Here is a 26,868-nt window from a genome sequence, read left to right as displayed (position 1 = left end):
CTTTTACTTTTTCTTCTCTGGCTTTTCTTAATCTCTGTCCCTTTACGGTGTGTGCTTTTTATCATTAAATGCAAGTTTACTCAGAGCCCCATAATTATGGAATAGTCTTGTACATTCAGTACACACTTCGACATCTCTTCTAAAAACTTTTATAGATGTGCTTTCATGTGATGTTGTCTTTCACCGTCTTTTATAATTAAGTGCGTGGTTTTAATCCCCCCACTGATCTCATTTCGTTTTTCTTTAACTTATTCCATGGGCTTTATTGTATTTAAACCATTTAATTTAAAAATGAATTCATTATTCATACTGTGCTTTTAGTGTATGGTTTGATAATAAATGTGCAGACTTTGTAAACAACAATTTTCTAAAGTGCTGTACTTATAAAGATACCATTGTCACTTTCTTAATTTATATATATATTTTTTAATGTTTTGTCAAACTCTCCCTGTTTTTTCATAATTTTTATGTGCTGTCACTGTCATTATTATAATCATTACTATTCAAGGGTAAGTGCTCTTTGAATATGTTTTCTGTATTGGGGTGGCTGCAAAAAATGAGGAGGGATTTTCTTAAACTGGGTTATTTCACTGAGGGGAAATTTGGAAAATAACTTACTCCAGTTTGAGAATTGGATCCATTTTCTCTGCTCACCACAGTGCCGCTCATACACTAATCTGCTTCCAATGCACCACAATGTACTTCAATTGAAGTTAATTCAGCACCAAATAATATCTTACAAAGCCAGCAGTTGGAGATTTTTGGGAGAAACTCCAGTAAAAAACAGCCGTAGCTGGCCAAATAAATATACATTTTGGGACAAACACATTTTGGTACCACAGGTCTGATATAAAAAGTTGGCTTAAAATAGCCTAAAACTGGGTGAGGGATGTCTGCAGAAGTAATGAAGACCTTTAAGAGACAAACACGCTCCATCTGCTGTACTTCAAATAAACACAGATCTATATCTGCTGCGTCAGCTTAAATCACACACACAAACACACACTGCTAGGAATCTAGTTCTGTGGCATGCTGTGCTGTGTTTGGCTACAGCAGGTACTGTATTTAATATAAATAACAGGAGAAGACTGCACACACTTTTCCTCGCCTGGTGGAGGTCATTATGAGTTCTTTTCTTGTTGGCAGGAAGTGCGTGTGGGAAACAGAGGGCATACTGCTGGTCACTGCGGGATAACGGGACAAACATGGACCTCAGATGGACACACACATCCACATGCTGCTGACCAAAGCCCAGCGTGGACAGAAGGTTTGATGTAGAGTTCATTCAACAGTCACTAATCAGGTCTGCAGGAGAGTCACGACACAGACACACACAGACACTGATCTCAGACTAACAGCACTTTTATGGGAGTTATCATGGGAGCAAAATCATAGTAGTGCACCTGCTTACTTAAATGTAGAGCACAAACAACATAGAACATTAAAATTAAGATATAGGACAGTCCCTCACTGAAAACAGGTGGATCATTGTGGTGCCCATTGAGTGTTGCCAATGAAAGAAAGCCAATATAAGAACTGTTACTAGGCCAAGACAGACCACAGCCAACTAAACCTGGCTCAGACCTCAGAACCATTTTTTTTATTTTTGGTTAATATTGAGTATCTAAAGGATATTAAAATACATGTTTTACTCTCAAAAGACTTATTACCTGTGTGAGTCAGATATGTTGCGCTACCTGCTCTTATTACACACTAAAATGTGGGGCAGCAGTCAAGGTAGAAATTGATAAAATGGAATCATAAAGTAACCTGATTACTAATGAAAACAGTCTGTCTTCTTTTAGTATCACACAGGACTGAAGCAGGCTGGTGTCTGCTGGTGTCTGCAGGCTGAAAAAATGGTTTGCATAACAATGGGTCAAACATTGTGGAAGCAGTCTCCCTTCATAACTGGATGAAGCCTCTGGCTACATCTGGCTAAAGGTGAGCTGTGTATCGTTGGAGTTTTGGGCATTTTTAAACACATTGGGAAATAATTTGTATACTGTAACTGTTCTAAAGAGGACACCTCAGTGATCATTATTAATTACCAAGGGATAATAATCATGTTGTTTGTTCTGTCTGCATGAAGAAAATATGGATTGCTATGAATTGCGATAAATATTGATGGGAAAAATTTGTGAATCATATTTTGACCAGAATCTCACAGCTCTATATCTCTCTTCTAAAGAATGCAATGTCCATAAAAATACCTAAAACATTAAACTTCTCAGTCCATTTCTATGCTGTCATCAATAAAATGCTAACAATTATTTCTGGTGGAATTGATTTTGGAACATACTGAACATACGTATCAACAGAGGAAAAACATTGATTATATTGCAAGATAAGTTATAGTATCAAGTTTCTATGGACTTCACTTTTTAGCAGACCATTCCTTTAGGACCTGATGAGCTCTTCTGTGGTGCTATCCATGGTGCTGATCCTACTTCCTACTTCAAAACAGACACAGCCAAACTACTATGAAATGCACAGACGTTCTCGTTGGTATTGCCAAAAAAAGAGTAAGAGTAACAAACTTTCTTCTGACTTTCTTCGTCTACTGTTCACTCCCAAGATCAAAGTGTATCACAACTTTTTATGACTTTTCTATGACTGTTTGATATCTGGGTAAGCTTTCAAACAACCAAACTTTTCAGCCCACTGATCAGTAATAAAAACAACAGTGTCGTGTATCATAACATGATCTGACCATCACCTAAAAACCTATATTATATATCTATGAAACATTATTTGATGTACAGTATGCTGAAATGATTGTGGAAGGAATTTAATGTCTACCAGCGCTTGCTTCCAGTGCTACATGATCATATTTTAACAATGGAAACTATGAGAGCTACTAGAAAATGTACTTTTTTTTTAAACTTTTTTTTTTTGTGCAAAATGTCACACATTAATACTGTAAATTAAGGTATTTGTACTGTGTGCTGAGTGTGCTCAATCGTGTTTTCGTGATCTAAAAAACGTTTTACTGTGTCAATTCAGCCTCAACAACATCAATTAAAAAAAAAGAAAACCTTCATTTAGGATCTTCACACACTTTTCCTTCCAAAATTAGACTTCATAATCCATACATCATAGTTTTCAGCATGCTGTATGGATTATATCCTGCTGCTACTTCCATAAGCTCCTGAAGCATTTGCATACTGTGGCTGCTGGGGAGCTTCATTATGTTCTGGCAGCGCTTTCCACATATTAATGCATTTTGCTCCCTTCTTTATGACTTGGGCTAACATCCATTTGCCCTGCATAATATTGGATGGGATATCTAGGCTAGGTTATTCCTTTATATGCTTTTACTTAAAGTCAAATTAGTGTGGGTCATTTCTAGCTGGTATTCTGGCTCAAACTCCTTCACTGTTTTCCTCCAAACATACTAGCTCTCCCGAGTTCAACTAACATAAAAGTGCATACGTTTTTTGGCGCATAGTTCTCAATTTTTTTTTTCAAACTCTTAACTCGCATTTTTTTCAGCTGGGTGCTGTGTTATTGTGCACTCCAAACCTTCAATATCATAGTCATTAAGTATAGAACCATTGAGATCGTATGCCAACAGATTCCTCAGTGTCAACAATTACCAGTTTTATTAGTGACTTAGCACCTTGATGCATTTAAATACAAATTTCTGCCAACTAATCTTTGTCCCCTTAACAATCTGACCTCATTAACTTTGCTCCACTGGCCTTTAGCACTAAGCTCTAGCCTGATTGGATAATAACTGAACATTGGTGGGTCACACAGGTACGTTATAAAATCATGCCAATTTGGATTCACACATACATGCCTCAGTAAAGTCAGATGGCTTTTAAAGAAAAAAAAAAAAAACTTGACATATATGGTGCATATTTGCAGGATTTCAGAAAAACAAAACAAAAGTAAGATTATGCTAGCTAGAGCTTAAACCAAATGAGAATGTATCTTTATTTGTTATGAGTTTCTATTTCATTTCTTCTCTGTTGTTTTAAGGACGTGTGATACTGTATATCATAGACTACTTCGGTCCATAACCACACTGATCTAAACCACCTCTCCTTCAGTCATGAATAATACATGACTGAAGGGAACTAAAAGACACACACAAACCCACAAGTACGTTACACACACAACCTGCTGCAGTAAACACATTTGTACAGCAAATCAGGGGCCAGGGGACCTTATATTGTTTAACTGGGAACGCAACCGTGTGTGTGTGTGTGTGTGTGTGTGTGTGTGTGTGTGTGTGTGTGTGTGTGTGTGTGCATGTGTGTGTGTCTGTGTGTGTGTGTGTGTTTGTGTTTGTGTGTGCCAGTGTATATGTTACACTCAGGTCCCCCACTACTGCAGTATCCCATTAGTTATAGAAGCAGTTATGACCTGGTTTCCAAGGTTACGGCCTTCTCAGTCACTCCCAGTAGACAAACATCCAAGACGGTGCTTGTTGGTAAACCTCACTGTGTATTTCAGTGTGTGTGTGTTTATGTGTAGTGAATTTCAGAAACTTCTGTATACAAAAGCATGCATAGATGTGTGTTTCCATTAAGTATGTCTAGCGTAGCAAACTACAATATCACATGATAAAAAGTTTGTTAGTTTTAATATTATTATTTCTCTGTCCAACAATTACTGCATTTTGTGTCCTTTTATACATTTTGGAGATTTTCTTACAGAGGAGAGAAGTGTAATTGTAGGCGGCAGCAGTACACTGACACCATGTCCACAGTACACTGCCAAAATTAGAACGAGAAGAAGAAGAAGAAGCATAGGCAGATCTACAACACCATCATGTATTCAAAATGTTCTGTTCCATCAACCTGTATCTCATTTTCTTTTCATCAGTAACCCAACTTTTCTACCCAGCCAAGAAGAAAACCCTGAGATATTTATGCATTTGCCAGTTTCTACTCATTACATTCCGATTTTCTTCTACATTAATCCGCACATTTGAGCATGTAGATTGTTGTTTATGCGCAGCACTCACCCTCCGGTCTGTACTGTGCTACTATGGTAACGGTCTGTCCTGCATTTTTCAGAGCTGCGGCTGCTTGCTCATGTGTCGCACTGGACAGGTCCACGCCGTTCACCTGCACACACACACACACAGACACACACACACATAACATTAGAGCCCATGCCTTGGATCAATAGTAATAAATGTATAGTGAGATGAGCACCCCATTTGAGCACTGTACATCTTACTGAATCAATAACTCACAGATGACCAGTTATGCTTGTGGGCATGTGAAGGCTTATGCACTTTGCTATGAAACACATTCACAGTCACTCAGCAGGGACTACTTTTGTCAAATTAAAGCCATAATTCTCATTAATGGAACAGACAATAAAGCACACACATCCCATGTCAGCCATTAATGCTGACTAACTGCTGTTCATTTCCAATGATGCTAATGTGCAAAGGAAATTATTCCAGGTGAGTGAAAGTTAATTTTAAATTCAGATTGCTGCAGACACTGAATGCAAAACATTTATAGTTCTAAATTAAAAACTCTCAAGGATAATGAAATGACATGACCACCTCCTTGATAAACCAGTATAACCATAATAATATAGTAATAATATAGTAATGATAGTCAGATTAAAGTTATTAAAAGCATTAATGGTGACTGTAGTTGTGTTATATATTAAAGTTTCGATATGACCAAAATCTCATATCCTGATATAGTTCATTTCATATCCTGATAACAATACCTATGCCTTTATAGCACATTTCAATTAATAAATTACTTGGTCTGTTTACTCATCCTTTGAGACGATTAAATTAAATTACCCTTCTTGGGTTTTCACCCCAGGAGCTTTTCTTGCACTTACAACAGTAACATAACGAGTGTAGTTGTCGTCAACTCAAATATTACCCCTGGTTCACTGTCTCAGTGGCTCAGCTCTGCCCGTGGTGAACCATATAGAGCAGAGGAGAGTAGCACAACCATAAATAACAGCAAAACACATCAGAGACGCTCACACTGAGCTGAAACGAGTGCACATAACTTTGGTAAATAACATAAACAAAGACAGTCTCTACTGCGTTTTGCTGTCATTTATATTTCCGTCTCTCTGCTTCTCTCCTCTTCTCTTTCTCAACGAGGACGGGGCTGAGCCCTCTGTGTGTGCAGCAGCAGAGAGACAGACAGCGGTGGAGAGTTGACAACTTAACTTGTAGCGTTACTGTGAGTGCAATAAAAACTGAGTAAACTGTGAGTAAAAAGGCAAAAAAGATTAATTTAACAATGTAATACATGCAAAAGATGGACTGACTTCAAATAAAAAATATTGTGAGAGTGTGATTTACGTCACAACAAAATAAACCATAGACAAAATATGAAACAATGTTTTTCTCTTGTCACACGATAGATATCATCATATCATACAGCCCTATGATATCCCTATGTGTTGCGTCTTAGCTCATACCGAGAGGATGCGGTCTCCTTTGCGCAGTTCCCCACAGAGATCAGCTGGACCTCCTGCCAGAATGAAGGAGATGAAGATTCCCTCTCCATCCTCCCCTCCAACAATGTTGAAACCAAGACCTGTAGACCCTCGCTGGAGCACCACCCGCCTGGGATCCCTGGTAAAACACACACACACAGTGTTAGAGTAAAAGGTGATGGATGGTATCTATATTTTTTAGCTTGTTTGATCAGTTTTGTAGACAATTTAATGATCAATCAGTCAGGACTCAGATTGTAACTATTCCTTTTTCCAGTTCAAGCATTTGTCTAGTATTAAAACCCGGTTAACCACAGTCTAAGAAGTGACTACTGATAGATGAAAGAATATACCAGGATGAGAAATTCTGTTTTAATATTTTAAACAACATAACAGCAACCAAAACATTGAACAAATGCAACTATACTAGCAGTTACATTACACATAACACGTATGTGTTCTAATGCTTAATGATTATATCAAATCAGTATAATGTAGGGATAAATGGTACATCTCTGTGGGAGGAAAGGGAATTTGACATTAAGATAGTTCACCATGTTGACCAGCAGATGTCAGCATTGTACTGTCTTATTTTTTTGTTGCTCTGCCACAGTTAGTAAGTCTGCCCACTTAAGATGTATTCCTGTTTTTGTAAGTACACACTTCAGCCTCAGTTTAAACCTATTTATTATTTAATTCCTTAATCAATCACCATAACAAAAGAGCACTGAGGTAATCCAAGTCAGAACAGACAAGACACACAAACACATTCAGGACAGAACACAGGTTCTTCATTCTTTGAGGTAACAACTGAAACATTATCCCACCCTAACCTGAAATGTTAAATTACTGTTAGTGATTTATCAGCCTATTAAATACAGTATATATAAAAAACTAAAGCAAATACAAACACAGTACATATCATCTCTATTTTGGGGAATATGTCTTTCAAATTCTTAACTGTTTCATTATCCCTCATTAGCTTCTATGACTGGGACGGTTCTGATAAAGACTTTATTAATTTGTATTAACCAGATGTTTTAGATCCACATTAAATATTTTTTCTTAATCTATGTCATAAAATTCTGTGTTTCTGCTAATAGTTATATTCATTAAATCTGGTTGGCATCTCAGTTTTTGGTGCCACAAAAGTAACTGGCCTAATGTTGCCCTTCAAAAAAATGATCCCAATGAGATCCATGAAGTTTGGTAAACAGATGTTACATTTGGGGAAAAGAGAGCACTGGTATCAGCCTGGTAATCAGTTTGGGCAGACACTCTGTGTTAGAGAGAAAAAGTAAAATTGGTGCAGCCGTCGTTCTAAGGCACAAATTAGTGGGTGATCATATCTTTCACCTGAAATCACCTACTTAGTGGAAAAGCAGATGTGCACACGCAGGGGACATTTATTAAAACCGGTAATCCCCTATGTGCATGACAAACTAATCAGAGAGTGAAAAGAGAAAGAGATGAAAGAGAGAACATGGGAGGGATACAAAAAAAAAAAGAAAAGAGAAGGGCAGACGTCAAAATGACCATTCTGCAGTCAGTCTGCAGCTTATCAGATTTATTATAATCAAAGCGCTCCGATTGGCCCAAAGGGTTATGACGGAATGAGTCATATTTTGGTAACCACAGTGACGCCAGCTGAGTGACGAGGGTTGTGATAGGCTGTAATCCCTCCATTAAAATGGATTAAAAACAGTAGAGCAGCACTGAGAGTGTATGTGTGCGTGTGTGTGTATATATGTGACCTGAGTTTACTTGCCAGACAAAATTTGCACGGCCATCTGCCTTTTACTGCCTAACACGCACTCACACACACAAACACATCAGCACAGCGAGCAGGGAGGGACAGAGGTCAGTCAGTGTATTTTGGGCTCTCTAGGACTCCCAGTTGGAAAGGCCACAAGAGTACTGAAATGTCCTCAGTATTGGTTTGTGGTTTGAATAAAACAAGGTATAGCAATAAAAGTGAAGGACATGAACACAGCGTGTCAAACAAATTATAATAGTGAACAAAAATACATTACATTACATTACATGATAACGGAACATTTTTCAAGCACAAATGGCAAAAATGTATCGGTTTCAGCTTCTTCAATCAAATATTTCCTAGTTTTCTTATTTTATATGATACAAAACCGAATATCTGTGGGTTCTGCACTGTTGGTCAGACAAAACAAGACATCTGCATTTATGCATTTGGTTCAACAGACAGGTAGGCTGGAGGTAATGTGGACTAAATGGATGGAGGCTTTAGTATCTCTTTGCACCACTGACATCTCGCCTCTAATGTGAATAAATTAAATTACTAATTAAATTAGCCAATTGCCATGCCATTGTTAGACTCTGCTGACTTGAATGGGGATAAAATCATTTACTTTTGCGGCTCCTTTAGACTTTCCAGATGATATGGGACCTAATGGATCAAATTCTGATAGTAAAAGAAATCTTTTTCTGCAAAAATTCTATCTTTCATAAGGCACGAGAGTGTGTGTGCGTATGTGTGTGGGTGTGTGTGTGTGTGTGTGTGTGTGTGTGTGTAAGGCCTCACCTGGGAACATCATCGTCTCCGGTCATGGCCCTGGGCAGGGGTGAGTATCTGGGTGTGGTCAATGGGGCGGGGCTTACAGACTGGCTGCCGCTCATGTAGGGGCTTATATGGTTGTCCTGGTGTGGGGAGTAGGCTGGAATAACACACACACACACACATTTTCTCTTTATATCAACCTGTCACACATACACATCATTTTACAGATGATTTCTGTACACTCGTACATTTATGAACATGCACTTTAAAATCATTGTCATTTCACTAAAATAACTATAACAATAATAATAATAATAAGTCAATCAATAACTGTGTATACTGGGTATAGTTAGTGTATTGGATGAGATATAGTGGTATGATATGTGTTGTTTGGTAATGTGTTATAAATGACGTGTCATTTAGATAATATGCTGATTTGGAGATGTGACAAGTGGCTGTAACCCAGTGGACCAAATTTAACTCGTCTGATTTTCAGAGCGTTATATAACAACATTTAAGACTGTCTAGGTGACGTGATCATTGTGCGTACGTACGAAACATTGACGTTTAATATGTTTAACTAGTGTAAATTGGTTTGAAAACACTAGAAGTATTTCATTTTTATTTAAATTAATAATGAATGAGCTTGTGAGGATTTGTTTTATTTATGTTTTTAATATATTGTTGTAACCTCTTCAAGTTTATAGCATCCTCAGTTCAAGTCACTCATTCTTCCAGGTAATGTTACATTAGGCTTATATAAAACCTTATATTCAATAAAACTGACCTGTTTATAGTGTCAACCACTGGTAAATAATTAGTGTCTAATGTGGAGTGATAACACTTTATTGGTCTATAACACAGGGTTTCCAAAATAGGGGATATGTTAAAAATTCAAAATACATCTTTTAACTTCACTACTGTGTTTGGGATGGACATGATGTCCTCTCTATCACCACTGACAACAGTCATTTGTAAAGCAAATTTTGAAAAGCTACTGTACATGTTGTCTTGATTGGCTGCTTGTATTGATGCGATCAGGGAATTCAAGATTACTGTGCTGTTACAGCTCTAATAAGAGTCTCTGCTAGAAGCCTGATGGTGGAAGTGAGCTTTCTTATAAACCCGACCTCAACATAACTCCACCAGCAGCTTTGCTCCTTGCTGTTCTTTATAGTTAGACACCATCTGGCTCTGAAATGCTTCATCCTCTTGCAATGATGTGTTACAAGTTGTTTCTGATGTTGTGAAGGAGAAGTGAGAGCCTACACAGTCTGGATGATGCTGGATAGCACAAACCCATATTATGTAATAGACCACGACCAAGATCATATTGCTCTGTATGAGAAAAAGTAAGACATTATTATACTAACAGCTCTCAGTTGCGTACTGCATTGTACTCACAATTAGTGACGTCGGGTGGAGGGAAGTTGTCATTGATAAAAAGAGAGGTGTGTTTGGCCACACGCAGGTATACAACGTCAGGAGTCGACTTCAGGGCAGCCACCGCCTCCTCGTGAGTTACCTCCTCCAAACAGGAGGCATTCACCTAGACACACATGAAGACACATTCTGTAATAAACAACAGATAAAATGTAGAGGACATTCACATCCTCTGTAAAAACAAACTACTCTGCAGCGCCAACCTTTTGTACAGTATACCATGTGGATGCTATTAGTGTGCAGTATTGTGGTTGTGTCCATTGTCTCTTCCTGTAGTGTAAAATCTATTGTTGGAATGTAATTTAATGGAGAAGAGGATCGGATTATATGTATTTTTGTGCTGAATGAGCCTGCAGATGTGATCAATCACCTTTAACAGAAGGTAATATAAAGCAGAGGAGGAGCCTTCTAATACATTTATACCCTTTTATACTGTCCTCCTCTAACACTCCTCATTCATACTTAGAATATAATACACCCTGTAGGAGTAAGTAATATGTTAGGATCTAATAAAAGGGGTAATGGGGGATGACAAGCTTTGGTCTGACTCAGTTCTCAGTTTAAAATATAAATACTGACAAGTCATTCTAAATGTGGTAATGTTACGGTTCTGCTACTACTGAGGGGAATTCATTACATATTGGCGTTAATAAGGAATATCTATAACAAATATCAGTGATAAATTCAATAAAATCATTTCATGGCATGGTACTTCTTCTATTCATTATATTTTGGGGCAAATTAAAGCTAAGTTCATTCATTCATCTGAAAACTGTTCAAGCAACTTTCTTTAGGTTGAAACAAATTGTGTTTTGTGAACCATTGAACTCAACTGTCCTTAATTTGGACTGCAATCTATATACTTTACTGAACATAATGAGGCTCTGTAATTATGATAACACATTACTGAAATGAAGCAAAGAAAACGTACAAAGAGGAATAGAAATAGAATAGAAAGATGTTTCTTACAGCTACAAGTTTGTCCCCTATTTGTAGCCGTCCGTCTTTGTGTGCAGCCCCTCCCTCGATGACTTTAGTCACATAGATACTGTTGTCGCCGGGGACGTGTTGGTTTCCAACTCCGCCTGCTATACTGAATCCTAAACCTGAGAGAGAACATGAACAGGTCATACTTTTAATTTGAGGATTATGATCAGCAATTACTTGGAGAAGTTCTTGATGGTTGATATTTTTTCTACTGCTATATTTTCTGACCCCCATGTCAACAAAGTTCTGACAGCTTTTGTTTTTTTACTTGATATAATACAAATACAGAGCAGGAAACTAAAGCTAAATCCATGTAGGTGAACCTTAATATTTCATATCTGTTATTCTTCTAATGGCTCTTTCTTGGCTTATTCCCTTTTTCTCTCCTACTCAAACATATTACTGTTCTTTGCTGCTTATACATGTTCACTTCTCTAAAGAAATCAGAACATTATGCCTCATCTCACTCCCTCACTTGTTGATGTTTTTGTTTCTTTGTTTCACCCTAAAACTTTACTTCATTTCAAGTCCAGTGTTCTGGAGTAATAACTATACGTCCATGTAACTACTCTGTATGTTGTGTCTAGGTTTGTTGTATTTTCTTACCTTTCGGCCCCTTCACCAGCTTGATATCCATGATTCTCTCCGTGTGACTCCTCCTTCGCCGTATACACAGTCTGACCAGACCTCCTGCATCCTTCAGTGCCTCCACAGCCCCGCTGTGGGTCACATCCCTGACGTCTGTCTCATTTACTCGGACTATACAGTCATTCACCCTGCGCAGCAAAGTCGTCATTTGAAATGCATGAGGAGAGAAAGGGTGAAGACAAATGCTGCACATCACCTCCTGCGCACAGATACTAGTCTTTAACTCTGACACGATATGTCTAGACATATACAAGACATTTATCTGTTATATGAGAGAGCTGAGTGTACGCGAGCTGCTGAACAAGCTTTTTAAGCTGTTCTGTTTTGTGTTTCTTTGTGTTTCTGCTTTTCCTATTGTAATTAACTGGGTAAACTTTCAGTCAACTCTATGGTATAGTGTTGTGAAACAAAAAAAACAACTTATTTATTATAGTGGTCAGAAACTCTTGTTTCAAGAAATGTTGCTTGAAGTGTTACTTGTCAAAATGTATGTATCTATAACAGTAAGCTGCACAAACTAGCTTTGATAAGTTAAAGTTTAAGTATTCCTTCTTAAACCTTACAGCAAAAAAAATTGTTAAAGACTTAAGAATTACTATTATTTAATTTGTGTGTTAACTTTTAATTTATCACATTTTCGGGACAGCTGGTTTCCTCAAGTTTAGTCATTTATTTTATGGTTGAAGATAGTTGGGTTAAGATTAAGACTAAAGCGTGTGTTTGTGTGTATGTGTGTGTATGTGTGTGTGTGTGTGTGTGTGTGTGTGTGAGTGTGTCTACCTGAGTCGTCCATTCTGGGCTGCTGCCCCTCCAGGTATAATCTTGGTGATGAAGATGGAGGGGTCTTCTCCAATGTGGGGGTTATCAGTCCCTCCTGCAATACTGAACCCCAGGCCTGAGTTGCCCTACACATACACACAGACAAAGAATGTATTTTAATGGGGGAAATTAACATTATATGAAAATCCACACTGGTTTTAAAAAAATGTTTGTGACACTAGAAGCTACTCATCTCGAACTAAATACAGTTACTGTGAACAATATGACTACGTTTATGGACTGATTTTGATCAAACCACTGTTGTTTAGCTACACTGATACTTAAGATGCGTTTTTAGTAGGAAATAAACGCAACATAGTTAGATAAAAAGTTGATAACCACAATGGAATCATTTGTCCATCTGTTGCTAAAATCTAGCATCATATCAAGACATTACCACATAAAATTTGATATATTATTGTGCTTCTACAAATCTCACTCATCAGAAAGAGGCATCTAATAGTGTATCCTCTCCAAATGTCATTCATTACAAAACTAGGTCTAATATAAATGTTCTCCAATTTAATATGTGCCAAGTTTTCATTTTTAACCAAGCGGGACCTCATTAATCATTTCTGTGTATATTTATCTTACTGTCTTTTGCTCTGTCACTGAGTATAAAGCTACTAGTGTAATGCCTGTTCCTGTGCTAGCGTGTGTGTCCATAGTGTCTTTAAAGCAGAGCCAGTCAAGCAGACAGAACCAGGTCACAGGAGAATAGAGTGAGAGAGAGAGAGAGTGACAGAGAGAGAGAGAGAGAGAGAGAGAGAGAGAGAGAGAGAGAGAGAGAGAGAGAGAGAGAGAGAGAGAGAGAGAGAGAGAGAGAGAGAGAGAAAGAGAGAGCCTTAGGGTGACAGAAAGGGGAATATAATGAGAGGGTGGGGGTGGGAGTAGGGAGGTATGGACAGGGTATAGAGAGGATGGGACAATATGGTCAGCAGTGTAGGACTAGTGGTGGGACTGAGTAACAGAGCAGAATGGTGAGGTTGAAGTAGAGGAGTGTATTTAATGTATACTCTGGATTCAGAGGATTTTATTTGTTTTGTAATTTTAGGGCAATACAGGAAAACAAGTCAACCTATGATTTAAAAAAAAAAAAAAGAGTGAACACAGGAATATTAATAACCTCCCCATGAAGTAAACCTAACCTATTATGAGTAAGATGTGAATAAAATGGTGTGCAAACTACTGTCAGCTTTATAGTATATTAAAACACACTCATCTATCAGTTTCATTATTAATAGTTTTTTGTTTCCATAAAACACACATTAATTATGATTATCTGTGCCCTTAGTTTATCGCTAAGATGTCTGGTAGCCTGAAATGATGATATAAGAAAAAGCTGAACAAAAAATAAAACTCACAATTCTGTCAGTTAACTGTTGCTTTTTTTTGTACTGCTATGAGAAATAACGACACGCTATCAACTTTAAAGATGACATTTTTAACATTGTCCTTTTTAGAATATTTCTATTTTAATTGATATTAAGCATAAACAAATGCAAAATGCTTCAGCACATTCTCTAGGTATTGAAAAAGGCTGATTAAAATACATAGTTTAATTTACTACATTTAGCTGTGTTTATACTGGCCAAAAATGATCTTGAGCTCTTGTTATAGTTGGACTATCTCCATAATAATTTCTTTTGTCAACTAACATTCTTGTCAATTCACTCAGAACTTTAAAAGTATAAAATCTGGAAGGCTTCAGGATATCAATATCAGATCATTCAAATGGCCTGTTTTAACAAGTAGTGAGCTATCTTAACCTGTCTGAATCCCTCAGAAGAAATACATTTCTCTTCACATATTCTCAGCCATCGTTTGCTTGTTTAAGTCAGAAACACCAGTTTCAAATATTTCTCTACATTTAAAATAGACAGGCACACACACGGTTTCCTGCTCACAACAGCACAAACTATGTTTTTCGCATAATTATGGAGGAGATTTAAGAGGACTGACAAATGTCAGTGTGAATAGATGGAGACTGTCACTGAATACATTTACAGTGTGTAGAATATTATGTTGGTGGTGTGTTTTTGAAGTATTTACCCGCTCCAGCGTGATTTCTTCATACTCAAAGTCTGCTTCTGTTCCATTGACCTGTTAGAAAGATGGAGAGGAAGACAATGGGAAATGTGTAAATAAAGAGTACAAAGACTAAACTTCGGTTATGAAAATGTAGTGTTCAGTAAATAAATTATTTACAGTATTTTCTAACATAGAAACCAAATGAACAAAAGTTCAAGTTTGTGTATTTTTTCTAACTTTAAAACTATACAAAGAGAAGTGAGTTGACTTTATTAAAGGATGACCTAATTCACTTATTAGAATTAGCAACTAGCTTCAGAATTATCGCAAAGTGAATTTAGGCGTTTGATCATTCATGAATGACGCATGAATCCCAGAGATTAAACTGGTAATGCGCACTTACTGAAGATGTAGCTCTGATGTCATACTTAAGAACATCCCTGATGAATTGGCTGTGAGTGAATATATCAACATCTATATTTTCTGACTGAATGAACACCACATAGAATAAAATCTGATCTGAGCGGACTACTGTATCTTTTGTGTTTTACTCGGTTTACACTGAGAGATGAGTGTTTCACTACTGCAGGCAGGCGCGCAGACACACACACACACACACACACACACACACACACACACACACACACACACACACACACACACACACACACACACACACACGAACACACAGTAGTCGAGTGGCATCCCAATGCCCCATGTAATCCCCTTGGCTGTAATCTGTGTCTCTCTGCAGTCAGATTAGTTCAGATTTTGAATTTTTGTCATTTCAAACAGAGGGTACAATCTTCCATCAGCCACAGTACAGTATGCCTACTATTACCAACCCCGCACATCCATTTACTATCAACATAACATACTAGATTATTCTGAATTACAAAGAGAATATTTTACTGTTATCACAAAAGTTGTAAAATTTCTTCGTAATATTTACTGGTTAACAAAATCTCTTTATTATTTAAATAAAACAAGACAAAACTGACTATTTTGTTTCAACAGGCACGCCTTCTGTTTGGCACAATAGCAAGAAACTACCTGTAGTTTCCCATTTAAAAAAAAAAAGGCTGACATACCAGCTTTGCCTCATTTTGAGCCACATAAAGAATCCTATATTGGCTTTCAAAAAGTCATAAGCAATACAGTAAAAGTACACAAGTATTTCCAAAACCAATAATATCAGAGAAATATTAAATGAAAATATTTTTCTGCCTGTGTTTTATCCCGGGCTGTTCAGCAGGGAGTAATTCCCGAGTAATTACATAATAAATTTATCTAATGCCAACAGACACTGTTTCTCTGTGGCAGCTGGCTACCAGCAATGACATCTGGATCCATCTAATTCTGGACTGAGCATTCTTTCTGAAACCAGGATGCTACAATCAGTATTGTCCATGTTTATGGAGGAGTTTATGCAAATCACGACACATTTGTAGTAGGAGCTGCAAAGTTTTACACTTAAAAAATACAATAGCCCATAATATTAACTTTTTATGACTGCAAGATGAGAGGATCTGGTGTTAATATTTATAAGGTTACTGTAGAATTTCATCTAAAGGTTCAGTGCAAGATGAGCTACTGTATATACTGATTACTGCAAAACTTTCCATGCCTCACGTAAGTTGAAACCTTACAGATTTGTCCCTTCACATTTGCATTAACAGTGGCAGCACTGTTGACTGATTTGTCCTTCCGTGTCAACTAAATGTTGTAGGTAGGAAGAGGGCCATGCTCTTGGACATCTTCAAAAATGTACATATCGGAACTATCAGAGATCACGAGACTTCTGACTGGTCTGCTTGTGCTGCTTTCATCAAGTAATGTCTCAATTTAAGAAATGTTGTAAAAAATGTTGTGATGTGAAAAACCTTCTTCTGTCAAACACTTCTCCTCACTCTGTCCCAAAGTGAATATGATACTTTAAATACACAATTTAACTCTTCACAAACACAAGGAAAACACTCAATGTAATGTCATATTCAGCACAACATCTAAACACAAAAGCTTTATAAAGCTTAGCTCAAGCTTAAATAGTCATTTAAGGTCCTGTGTTCAGTTTTGAGTTGCTGCATAAGAACATCTCTGAGCTTTATGTTCTGCATATTTACTACAAACACGTGGCCAACTCCAACCACCAAAGGTCTTCACACACAGTCACTGATACAGTAGTTTAATCTTGATATTGTGGGATTTAACCTTACTTTGCTTTAGCCAGAAAAGTCAACAAAGAGTCATTGACCTTTTAGATGTTACAGTATCAACAGGCTGCACAGGTGTATCTGAACGTGTACTCACATAAGGGGGTGTGTCAACGCTGTCGGTGTTGACCACCACTGGAGGGGGGTTGGCCTGCAAGACAGAACAGAAGCGTTATTAAGCACTTTTCATTTCAACACTATTAAGATGAAAACAGACAGATATACATGTATTTCACAGAGTAACAGTATGAAACTTGCAAACACACAATCAGAGAGCCGTGATGAAGACTTACTCGTCTCATGTTTTGGTACAGCATGTTGAGTACATCTGCTACAGATTACCACCATGGAGCGACTGCATGCACCACATGACATACTGCACAACCCTGATATTGGACAATACTAATGTACTACACTGCAACCCACAATTTATGAAGCTCTGCTACTGTTCCTGTTAAAAAACACACTCAGCGATTCAACAATCAAAATTATATCCTAATATATTTGGTTTAGATTCATATTCTTTATACCTTTAGTTTAATGACACTACGATGTATTTTACTTGACTGTTCTGTATTACATGCATGTTCTGTCCTAAAATTAAAACAAAATCAAAGAGCTACAGTCTTATATCTTCACACACAAATGTCTTTCCTTATCCTTCGTCCCTGTTTTCAGTCTACTCTTTCTCTCTGGTCTCCAGTCCAGGCCTGGACAGATCAGATAATAGACATTATCTGTCCTTTTTTTATTCCTCTTGCTTAAATATTTGCTTTCTACGCAATCACAGATGTGTTTCTCTCCTCGTATTTGCAAGGGGAGCATCAGTCCCCATCCCTACAACTCTCCTATCTATCTCATCTCACTTTCTCCACAGAAAGTATTTAGTGTTCTCCAGTCCACCATGAGCAGCAGCTCTAGTCTTCTCCCACAAACAAGCCATGAGCGAGCTGGTACATGAAGGATAGTTTGAAGCTCCGAATTTGCTCTGCAGCCCGCAAAAAAAAAAAACAGTCAAGAAACCAACCAGTTAACCAAGCATCAAACAAGCAAGCAAACCAAATGGACAGTCCACCCAGACATCACAGCATCAATGTGCAACAGAGCGGCAGTGGCATCTATCCCTCTACACTAATCTCTACCTCCCTCATCCCTCCTTTATCTTTACTCCCTCTCTCTCTCATACACACACACACACACACACACACACACACACACACACACACACACACACACACACTCTCTCTCTCTCCACCACATGTCAAGCTGTCTGTCAGTCAAGCTGAATGGATGCTTGATCCCACACGGGAAAAGAAATAGAGAGAGAGAGACAGAGAGATAGGGCGAGAGAGAGAGGATCAGAGGGATTAAAGGTATGATGGGAGGAGTCGAATCTGTCTGCTCAACAACAGCAATGAGGAGCAGATGCACACAAACCTCCAAAAGAACACACACACATGTAAAATAAATAAATAAACAAATAAATGGTGTGAGAACGGAAGCGCAGGGAGGTTGAGTAAGAGAGGGAGGGGGAGATTTGGAAGTATAATGAAAATACCAAAAAAATGCTCTGAACAGTGCGGTTCATGGATCGAGGAGACAGTAAGGACATGCTGCCAGTTGCAGCTGTCAGGATCTGTGTGTGTGTGTGTGTTTGTGTGTGTGTGTGTGTGTGTGTGTGTGTGTGTGTGTGTGTGTGTGTGTGTGTGTGTGTGTGTGTGTGTGTGTGTGTGTGTGTGTGTGTGTGTATGTGTGTGTGTGTGTGTGTGTGTGTGTGTGTTTGTGTGTGTGTGTTTATGTGAATTGAGAGTAGACAGAGGGAGAAGATAATCACTGTATAATGTTGTTGTACATGAAGCGGATATATCACAATTATTCCCCGCTGCTATTTAGCTGTTCAACACCTCATGCTGTGGGGTTATATTTTAATATTACAGAATGACACTGCAGATGCTTTCCTAAATGGTAAATGGACTGCATTTATATAGAGCCTTTCTAATCTTATCGACAACTCATTCACCCACATACACTGATGAGCAGGTTGACATCTTGCATGGCAGCCTGCTCATCAGGAGTCATACATCGCTTCTTCTCCAAAGTGCTCCACAATGTTTCTATGCTCACACACTCACACGCCAATGGCATAAACGTCAGGAGCAAGTTCAGTATCTTGCCTAAAGACAGATATTTCAACATACAGTATGGACTGGAGGAGCTGAAGATCGAACTTGCAACCTTCTCATTGGTGGACAACCTGCTCTACCTCCTGAGCCACAGCCTCCTCTATTTATGAGAAATGTAATAATAAACTTCATTTACATATAACTGCTCATGACAACGTTTCAGTGCTTAATAAAAAGGTCACATAAGAATCAAATAATTATGTCAGTCAAAAAAACGATATATGTATATTCATATATCTGTAACACATTTAATTTTACATTTTTATCGTGGATAAATTACTACTTCAGGCCAAATTTACCTTTTCTCTCGAAAACAAACAAACAAAGCATATTAGGCACAAATTAATATTAATTAAACTTTGCATATTATGACATGTCTGGAGGGGAACTTTGAATTACACTCTGGTCCACATTAAGTCAATAACCTGTGATGAGAGTTAGAAGTAGACGTGGTTTATCTTTAAAGGGTCACAATCCAAAAGGTTTGGGAATCACTGATTGATTACATTTGATCGATAAGTGAACAATACAACATTAGATGTAGAGACTGCCAAACACCATGGATGTGTTGTATGATTCTCCATCCTCTGAGACGTTTTGCTCTCTCAGAAAACAGGTAAAGATATGATGATTTTTTTTTTTTTTTTTTTTTTTTTTGTCTAAAATAAAGAGTGGTATTGACTGACTCATCACAGCCGAAGTTAATGTAAGCCTGCCTGAATTCAATTTGTCTGTCATTATCTCACATTTACCAGTCAATTACTTTGTCTAAACTTTACCTAACTCTATCACTATTGCAACATCAGCATTACAAAGCACACAACTTCTGTGTGTGTGTCTTTGTCTATGTGTGTATGTTTCATTCATAGAGCAACAAATCCCGTCGGTCAGTCTGCTATTGACATGCCATGTCTGACTGCACGCTTACATAACATCAATATGTGTATGTGTATGTGTATGTGTGTGTGTTTGTGTGTGTGTGTGTGTGTGTGTGTGTGCGCGCATGGGGTTGTGTTACATGAAAAGGCCAAAAGAACAAACGTGCAAATATAAACACTCGCACACAATGTCCATATCCAGACAGTGTTTTGCTGCTCTATGCGAGTGATTGTTAGTCGTTACATAATTGCTATTACACCAGCTGTGTTATCATGGCATTATGGCCTGGTTCAGCTCAGCACAGCACAGCTTAGAAAGTGATCCAGACTATCCCTGGTTTGTCTCATCAGACCAAGAGAAAGAAAAGTGACATATTAGTCATGCTGTGTAGGATGGTTGTTAAGACATGATGAAGTACTGTAGGTGTCTATGTGTGTGTGTGTGTGTGTGTGTATGTGTGCGCGAGTGCTTTGGGAAATAATTTCACATCAGGTGCAGGCTGCTGGTTTCAGCTTCTACAGCATCAGCATGACAATTCAATTATCAATGAGCAGATGAATCGTGATTGGATAAACAGAAATCAAGAATCCCAAAACATCTAATGATGCATGATGCACGACAGCAGTTTGTTAAATAATCGTTCAGTGCTGTGTTATGCCAGGCGTGCGCACACACACACACACACACACACACACACACACACACACACACACACACAAACTCACACACACACACACACACACACACACACACAGAAAATTGTACACACAGGTAAGAACACACAAACACAAAGACCAACGTGAAAAAGAGAAGTCACAAACCAAACTGGGAACAATGATGATTGATTATATGAAAGCTGCATAATAATACGCTGCAATATTTAAAGGTTGCATTCAAAGCTTGAGAAAAAATTCCTGTATATTTAATTTATCGTAAGGAAGAGCGAATGTTGAGATGTGATGTGGGTAGACAAGAGTGATGCGCACATCCATGCACGTTCCACTCCTAATATCACTGTTCCCTATTTCTCCCTAATGTTAAATGAAACTCCATTTGACTAATGAGCTAATCAGATGGAGCATAACTCTAATCAAATCAGAACTGCCATGCTAATCTTGCTAATCAGACTATCACTACCTGCTATCTCTGATCACTGTGCCCACAGCAGATGTGCGGCACAGTTGCCGACCAACAGCTAACAGGCAGCTGGCTTTCTGGGTTTTTTTTCTTCTTTGGTTACAGTCTATGCAATACACAAGTCCTGTTATACTTGGATGGACAAGTTGTTTTGATTATGACATTAGGAAAATTGACTTTAATTGACAAATGTAAACTTCGATCCACAAGGAATTCTTAAATTTTAATGCGGTGGAGGATGTAGAGATGAGGACATCACAGATTGTAAACTGTGCAGAGAATATAAAGCTGACTACAAAATAATAGCAACTCTCAGTCAGAGCACATCATAGTTTGCAGTTTTATACAGTTTTTAGTTAGTTTTGGTTTGGCTTGGTTTGTTTTTTATTACTTTTCCCACTCACACACATGATGTGAACATCCTGATTCAAGTCATATACATCTAACATGTATATAGAATCATAAAAATTAAAATTATGGGCAGTGACTGGCTCAGAAGACAGAAAACGATTGGAAACCTTCAACACCACACATGATTTTAACTCCAGACTGTCAACACCAAAACACTCCAACTGGAACAGACTTGGTTGTGAATCTTAAATTATATCTATAATCTGCTCATCTGTCATGATGTGTATCCCCGCCTTTACTAGGAATATAAAGCAATTCTGCCGATAACTAACAGAGTCAGGGTTTTTGTGTAGAAAAGCAATGAACCACTTCAGGCTGTCAGCGTTTCACTTAAAAGGGCAGTTTGACAAAGATAACGGCAACATTACAGTACTGACCTTCCACGTCTTAAATGTCTACACCACTCTGATGGAGTATAAATACAAGAGGCTCAGGGCTGGCTCACAGCAGCCAGTGTGCTGTGTAGATTACTCATCACATCTTGACACTGTGGACTTCATGATCTCTCTGTTCAATCTTTCCATTTAATTTGTGTAATGTATCTTGTAAAGTATTGATTTCACTTAAAACATTAATGGAATAAGCAATCCATTTGACTATGTTGAAGTAACCTCTTAATACAGTGCAGTTCATTTATTTTTTTTGAAATCATATTTTGCATTCAGATGTTATAATAGTGTATAAATTACCAAACAAACTCAAAAGTATAGCTTTTCATCTTGCCTTATTATTACATTTTTGTATTTTATCAGTAAATATGGAAAAGTAAGTAAAGGCATGGTGGGAACTATCGTTTGGATCAACAGCAGGATGTGTGAACACTTACATGCACATGTCAATCAAAGCTATCAATAATTAAAATGTAACTTAGGCTATAAAGCTGCTTTTTGCTGCCCTCTCTGGTTGAAAGTTTCAAGCTTGTTTCACCATACAGCTGGGTGTGATCATAAATGTGCCCTGTTGCACCTGTAACGACACCCAACAATGTGTAGACCAGCAAGGGTTTTCAAAGGGTGTTAAGCTACTCTGCAAATGTAAAAGTTTCAGTTTCTAAACAAAGTTGCACATAATCTAATGAACGCAGACTTTTGCATATAGCTTCTTCAAGCATCTCTTTCAATGCATGACAAAGGTCAGACAATAGCTCTTCTAGTATATTTTGTGCTGTCAGTGTACAAGAGTTTACAACATTTTCAAAGTTTCAGTCTCTGATTGCGGGAGTTTTTACTCCAACCTGAGTTATCTATCTCTTTGTGGAATCTGATTTAGTATTAGACGTGGACAGGAACTCCCAGAAATAATTGCTAATACATATGCTGTCCTTGCCCTAATCCATGCTACAGTATATGTATCCACCCAATAAAACCTACCTGCACATGGGCCTTTATTGGTGGAAAGTTGTGTAAGAGTGGCACATGTGGGGGCGTTTCCATGGGGTGCCTGGTCCATATGTATGTGTCATTGGGCCACGGCTTGCTTTCAGCCTTGCCCTTGGCTTTGCTCTTTGTTGGACTCTTCCTTGTGCTGTCTTTCTGGTTTGGCGACTTTCCTCTAGAGCCCCTGGTGGCCAGGCTGGTAGGCAGTGTGCTCCACCCATAACCACCCAGCCCTGAACACAGGGGTAGCTGTGGCGAGTGAAATGGATGGATAGAAAGGGATTGGGAGGCATGAGGAAGAGCAGGAGGGTAGTGATGGTGGTGGTGTTGGTACTGCTGGAACGAGTGGTGACTGGGCGAATGGAGCCGAATCTGCTGCTGCTGTTGATGATAGATCTGATGCGTTGATTGCGAGGAGAGCAGGTGACTGGGTGAGGCCGGTGGATGGTACTGTTGCTGGTTTTGAGAATGATGCTGCAGCTGATGATGGCTTGGCGATAAGTGGATCTGGTGGTGGCTTGGCGAGTGCAGCAGGTGATTAGGTGATTGCGGAGCCAGATGGTAAGTTGGTGACGGAGGAGCCAGCTGATGACTTGGAGATGACGGTGCTATGTGGTAGTAGCTCGGAGAAGGGGAAAGAAGCAGATGTTTTGGCGAATGGCAGCCGTGTTTCGGTGAATTAGGGTGATGGTTTGGAGAGTGCAGCGGGGAAGGTTGCATTTGCTGATTTGGTGACTGTATTTGCAGCAAATTCTGGTTATGCTTTGAGTGAGAGTGGCTCTTGCCTGACTTGGCCTTCCCTTTGCCGGATTTGCTCTTACTAGAGCCACTGCTAGGCTTCTTGGGGCTACAACAGAACTCATGGCTGTGGAAATAAGTGGTCATAGCTACGGCGATATATAAAAATACAAAACGTTACAGAGCGATCCTCCTGTCTTCTTTCGTCTATTCTTTTTATCTTCCTCTCACCGCATCCTCTCCTTTACAGACATGACAAAAGGGAGTAGTTCCTTAGAATCACTTGTGTCCACATAATTTAGGTCATGCCTTTCCAGAGCAACCAATCCTCCTCTGCGTCCAGTGCCAAGTCTGTATTCCTGCTCTTCCTCTCTCTCTCTCTCTCTGCTTGTATATGTGTATGCCTCAGTGTGTCAAGATGAGTGGAATATCAGAAATACAATCCATCCCTTGCAAGCTATGTTTCTTCTTCCTTGTGGATATGAGCCTTAACTAAACTCCTCAAAAGCATCTTCTTTTTAGCAGGATGTAGCACCTCTCTTCTCGGCTGTCTCCCGTTAGAAGAACATTAACCCTCTCACCATCATTATGGGTTTCAGGGTCAGTGGTGAGATCAAAGGTGCGGTTCCGAGAAGAAACAGTAGGACCACTTAGATGAGTTGAGCTTCTTTTCAGTCCTGCTTTGTCTCATGGTGTTTCTGTTTCTGTATGTCAGTTCATACGCTCCAATGGAAGATTTCTCTTTCACATTCTGCGATTAAGCTCCACTCCAGCGGTCAGTCATTCAGTTTAATTCATATTATCCTCTATGTTGTTGCGCTCCCCGGCTTTGTCTCCGAAGTCACGGTCGCTCGGTAGACGATATAGTGTGGTTTTTATATTCCAAAAAGAAAAGCAAAGAGAGTAAAACAGGAACTGAACTCAGATTCCTATGTTTGACTTATTTTTTCCTGTTAAAGAGTTCAGAGAGCATCGAAGTCAAAGAGTAAAATATGCTTGTCTTTGTCTTTTTTTCTTCATCTTTGCCTTTGTGTTATCATGATATTATATTAGTCCACATCTCCATGCACAATTCTCTTTCTCAGCTTTTCTAATCCCTCTGTGCTGCCTCTCTCTCTCTCAGAGTCTGTCCCACTCTCTCTACAACTCTCCCTCTCTCTCTCTCTCTCTCTCTCTTTCCTGTACTGGCCAATTAGGGGCTTCCCTGGACTCCTGCACATGACAGCAGCCAGGCATGACTAATCGATAGGCGAGTAGGGATAGTAATATAACACTCAGAGCTCAGACAGTTTGTGTGTGAACAATGAATCCAGAGCTGTGATTGGTGGAGAGCGCTCCCTTCCATCAACCTTTGTCTTTTTCTTTTAAAGCATTACAAGGCAGGCTGGGTCAGCTGGAATAGAGTGTATCAAAAGCTGCTGTGCGTTTTTGTGTGTGTGTGTGTGTGTGTGTGTGTGTGTGTGTGTGTGTCTCTATGCGTTGGCCTACTTCCTCGGAAGGAGTTTCAGATTAATGTTTGTTGTGTACAGGCAGATATCAATCTACTGCAAACTGTCTCTACAAACACAAACACAAACACACACAGACACAATCTAAAACTCCAGGTGTAGTGCAGACCAGGTAAGATGCAAATTGATTTAAGTAAAGCCCATTCAGAAACACAGTTTATCTACAGTGAACAGTCACCTGACAGTAAACAGTAAACAAATGTCTCTTTTCATTTGGTCAACAATTGTTTTTTGTCATTTAAATGTTGTATTCAATTTTCAGTTGTAACAGTTATATCCATGAATGCAGAATTGGTGGTACATGTATTGGATCTGGTTCTGGTGTATGGTATATAAAAAAAGACACATATTAAATAATCAAGAAATAAAAATAAATCTAAATCACATCTATGGAAATGAGAAATTCCGTTCATGATAGATAGAAAGGAAGTTCACTACATTCAGTCACTGGTGCACTGAACCGAGTTTTCATCAGTCCTTGTATGGGTCTTTGGTCAACACTTGTAACTATGGAAATGAGCTACTGGTTACTATAAGATGATAATACGTTCTGAGTACCAGTTAAATGGTGCCTTTGAGTGTGAAAAACTGTAAATAATGCAATGCAAATGTATCAAAAGTTGGTACCAACTGTTTGGTTTGATTATTAATATTATATATACTGTAATTATTAATCAGTTGTCTTGATTTAAATAATACTTTGGTAATTTTTTTGTATATTGTACTTTGACAAATTTTCTATGCAAATGTTTCAAAAAGTGACTAATCACACAGTTTGTGGTTTGATCCCTCACTCCTTCTGCACACACGTTGTCTAGTCACTGAGCAAGACATCAAAACTCAAATTGTTCCTGATAACCAGGCAAGTGCCTTGCATGCCAGCTCCACTGCTATCGGTTTATAAATGTATGTGTAAATAAAAAGTGAATCAGATGCATTGTGAGGCTCTTTGTGCTAATGAGGTAGAAATGTCCATTTACCATTTTAACACTGAAGCATTTAGAAATAGATATGCCATCGCATTATCAATAGTAGTATATTAACTACTCAAATGTCATATTTGTAATATAGTATTATATTGACACTTCAGCATTAAAATTATGTGCAGAATGATTAGAGATTGGCTGGTATACTTTATAATAAATGACATACAGCTTGTGGCTGCCAACAGCTGGTATTTAAGACAGAACAGCTAAGAGCAACAGCTATGGCTATGGGGTCCAAGCCTCTATAATGTCAGCTAATATATGCCACAACTTGCCCCAAACCAACCTGACGAGAAAGAGAGAGAGGGAGAGAGAGAGAGGCAGATAGACAGACAGATGAGGAACATTAAAAAGCAGCACCCATGTGGAGAGCACAAAGAGATGAAGAGAGGGCGAGGGTGGTTGAGATGAGAGAAAAGCTGTAATAGCCGCCCAGTGTGTTAGTGGGTGTGTTTTCCCTGTGTAAAGTGCTGCTAGCGCTGCAGGCTAAGCGCTCAGTTGGGAGAGGATGAGCAAGGAGAATAGGCTGCCAGCA

The 26,868-nt window shown here is 38.6% G+C and overlaps 1 protein-coding gene across 1 annotated transcript in view; it reads right to left on the bottom strand.

Annotated features, from left to right (window-relative positions):
- The window catches only part of LOC133985362 (disks large homolog 1-like), a 111,712-nt gene that overhangs the window by 25,971 nt on the left and 58,873 nt on the right, over positions 1–26,868 (bottom strand). The window contains exons 7-15 of the mRNA XM_062424983.1: positions 17,213–17,266; positions 14,924–14,974; positions 12,833–12,957; positions 12,011–12,180; positions 11,387–11,523; positions 10,379–10,523; positions 8,999–9,131; positions 6,424–6,580; positions 4,979–5,081 (exon numbers count right to left, since the gene is read on the bottom strand). Of these exons, the coding sequence (XP_062280967.1) occupies positions 4,979–5,081; positions 6,424–6,580; positions 8,999–9,131; positions 10,379–10,523; positions 11,387–11,523; positions 12,011–12,180; positions 12,833–12,957; positions 14,924–14,974; positions 17,213–17,266 (1,075 nt within the window). The remainder of the gene's footprint in view (positions 1–4,978; positions 5,082–6,423; positions 6,581–8,998; positions 9,132–10,378; positions 10,524–11,386; positions 11,524–12,010; positions 12,181–12,832; positions 12,958–14,923; positions 14,975–17,212; positions 17,267–26,868) is intronic.

This window comes from Scomber scombrus, chromosome 8 (assembly GCF_963691925.1).
Source record: "Scomber scombrus chromosome 8, fScoSco1.1, whole genome shotgun sequence".
In the NCBI taxonomy this organism is placed as follows: domain Eukaryota; kingdom Metazoa; phylum Chordata; class Actinopteri; order Scombriformes; family Scombridae; genus Scomber; species Scomber scombrus.
Note: the sequence above shows the minus strand (reverse complement) of the source record. Positions and strands in the feature narration are given on the sequence as shown.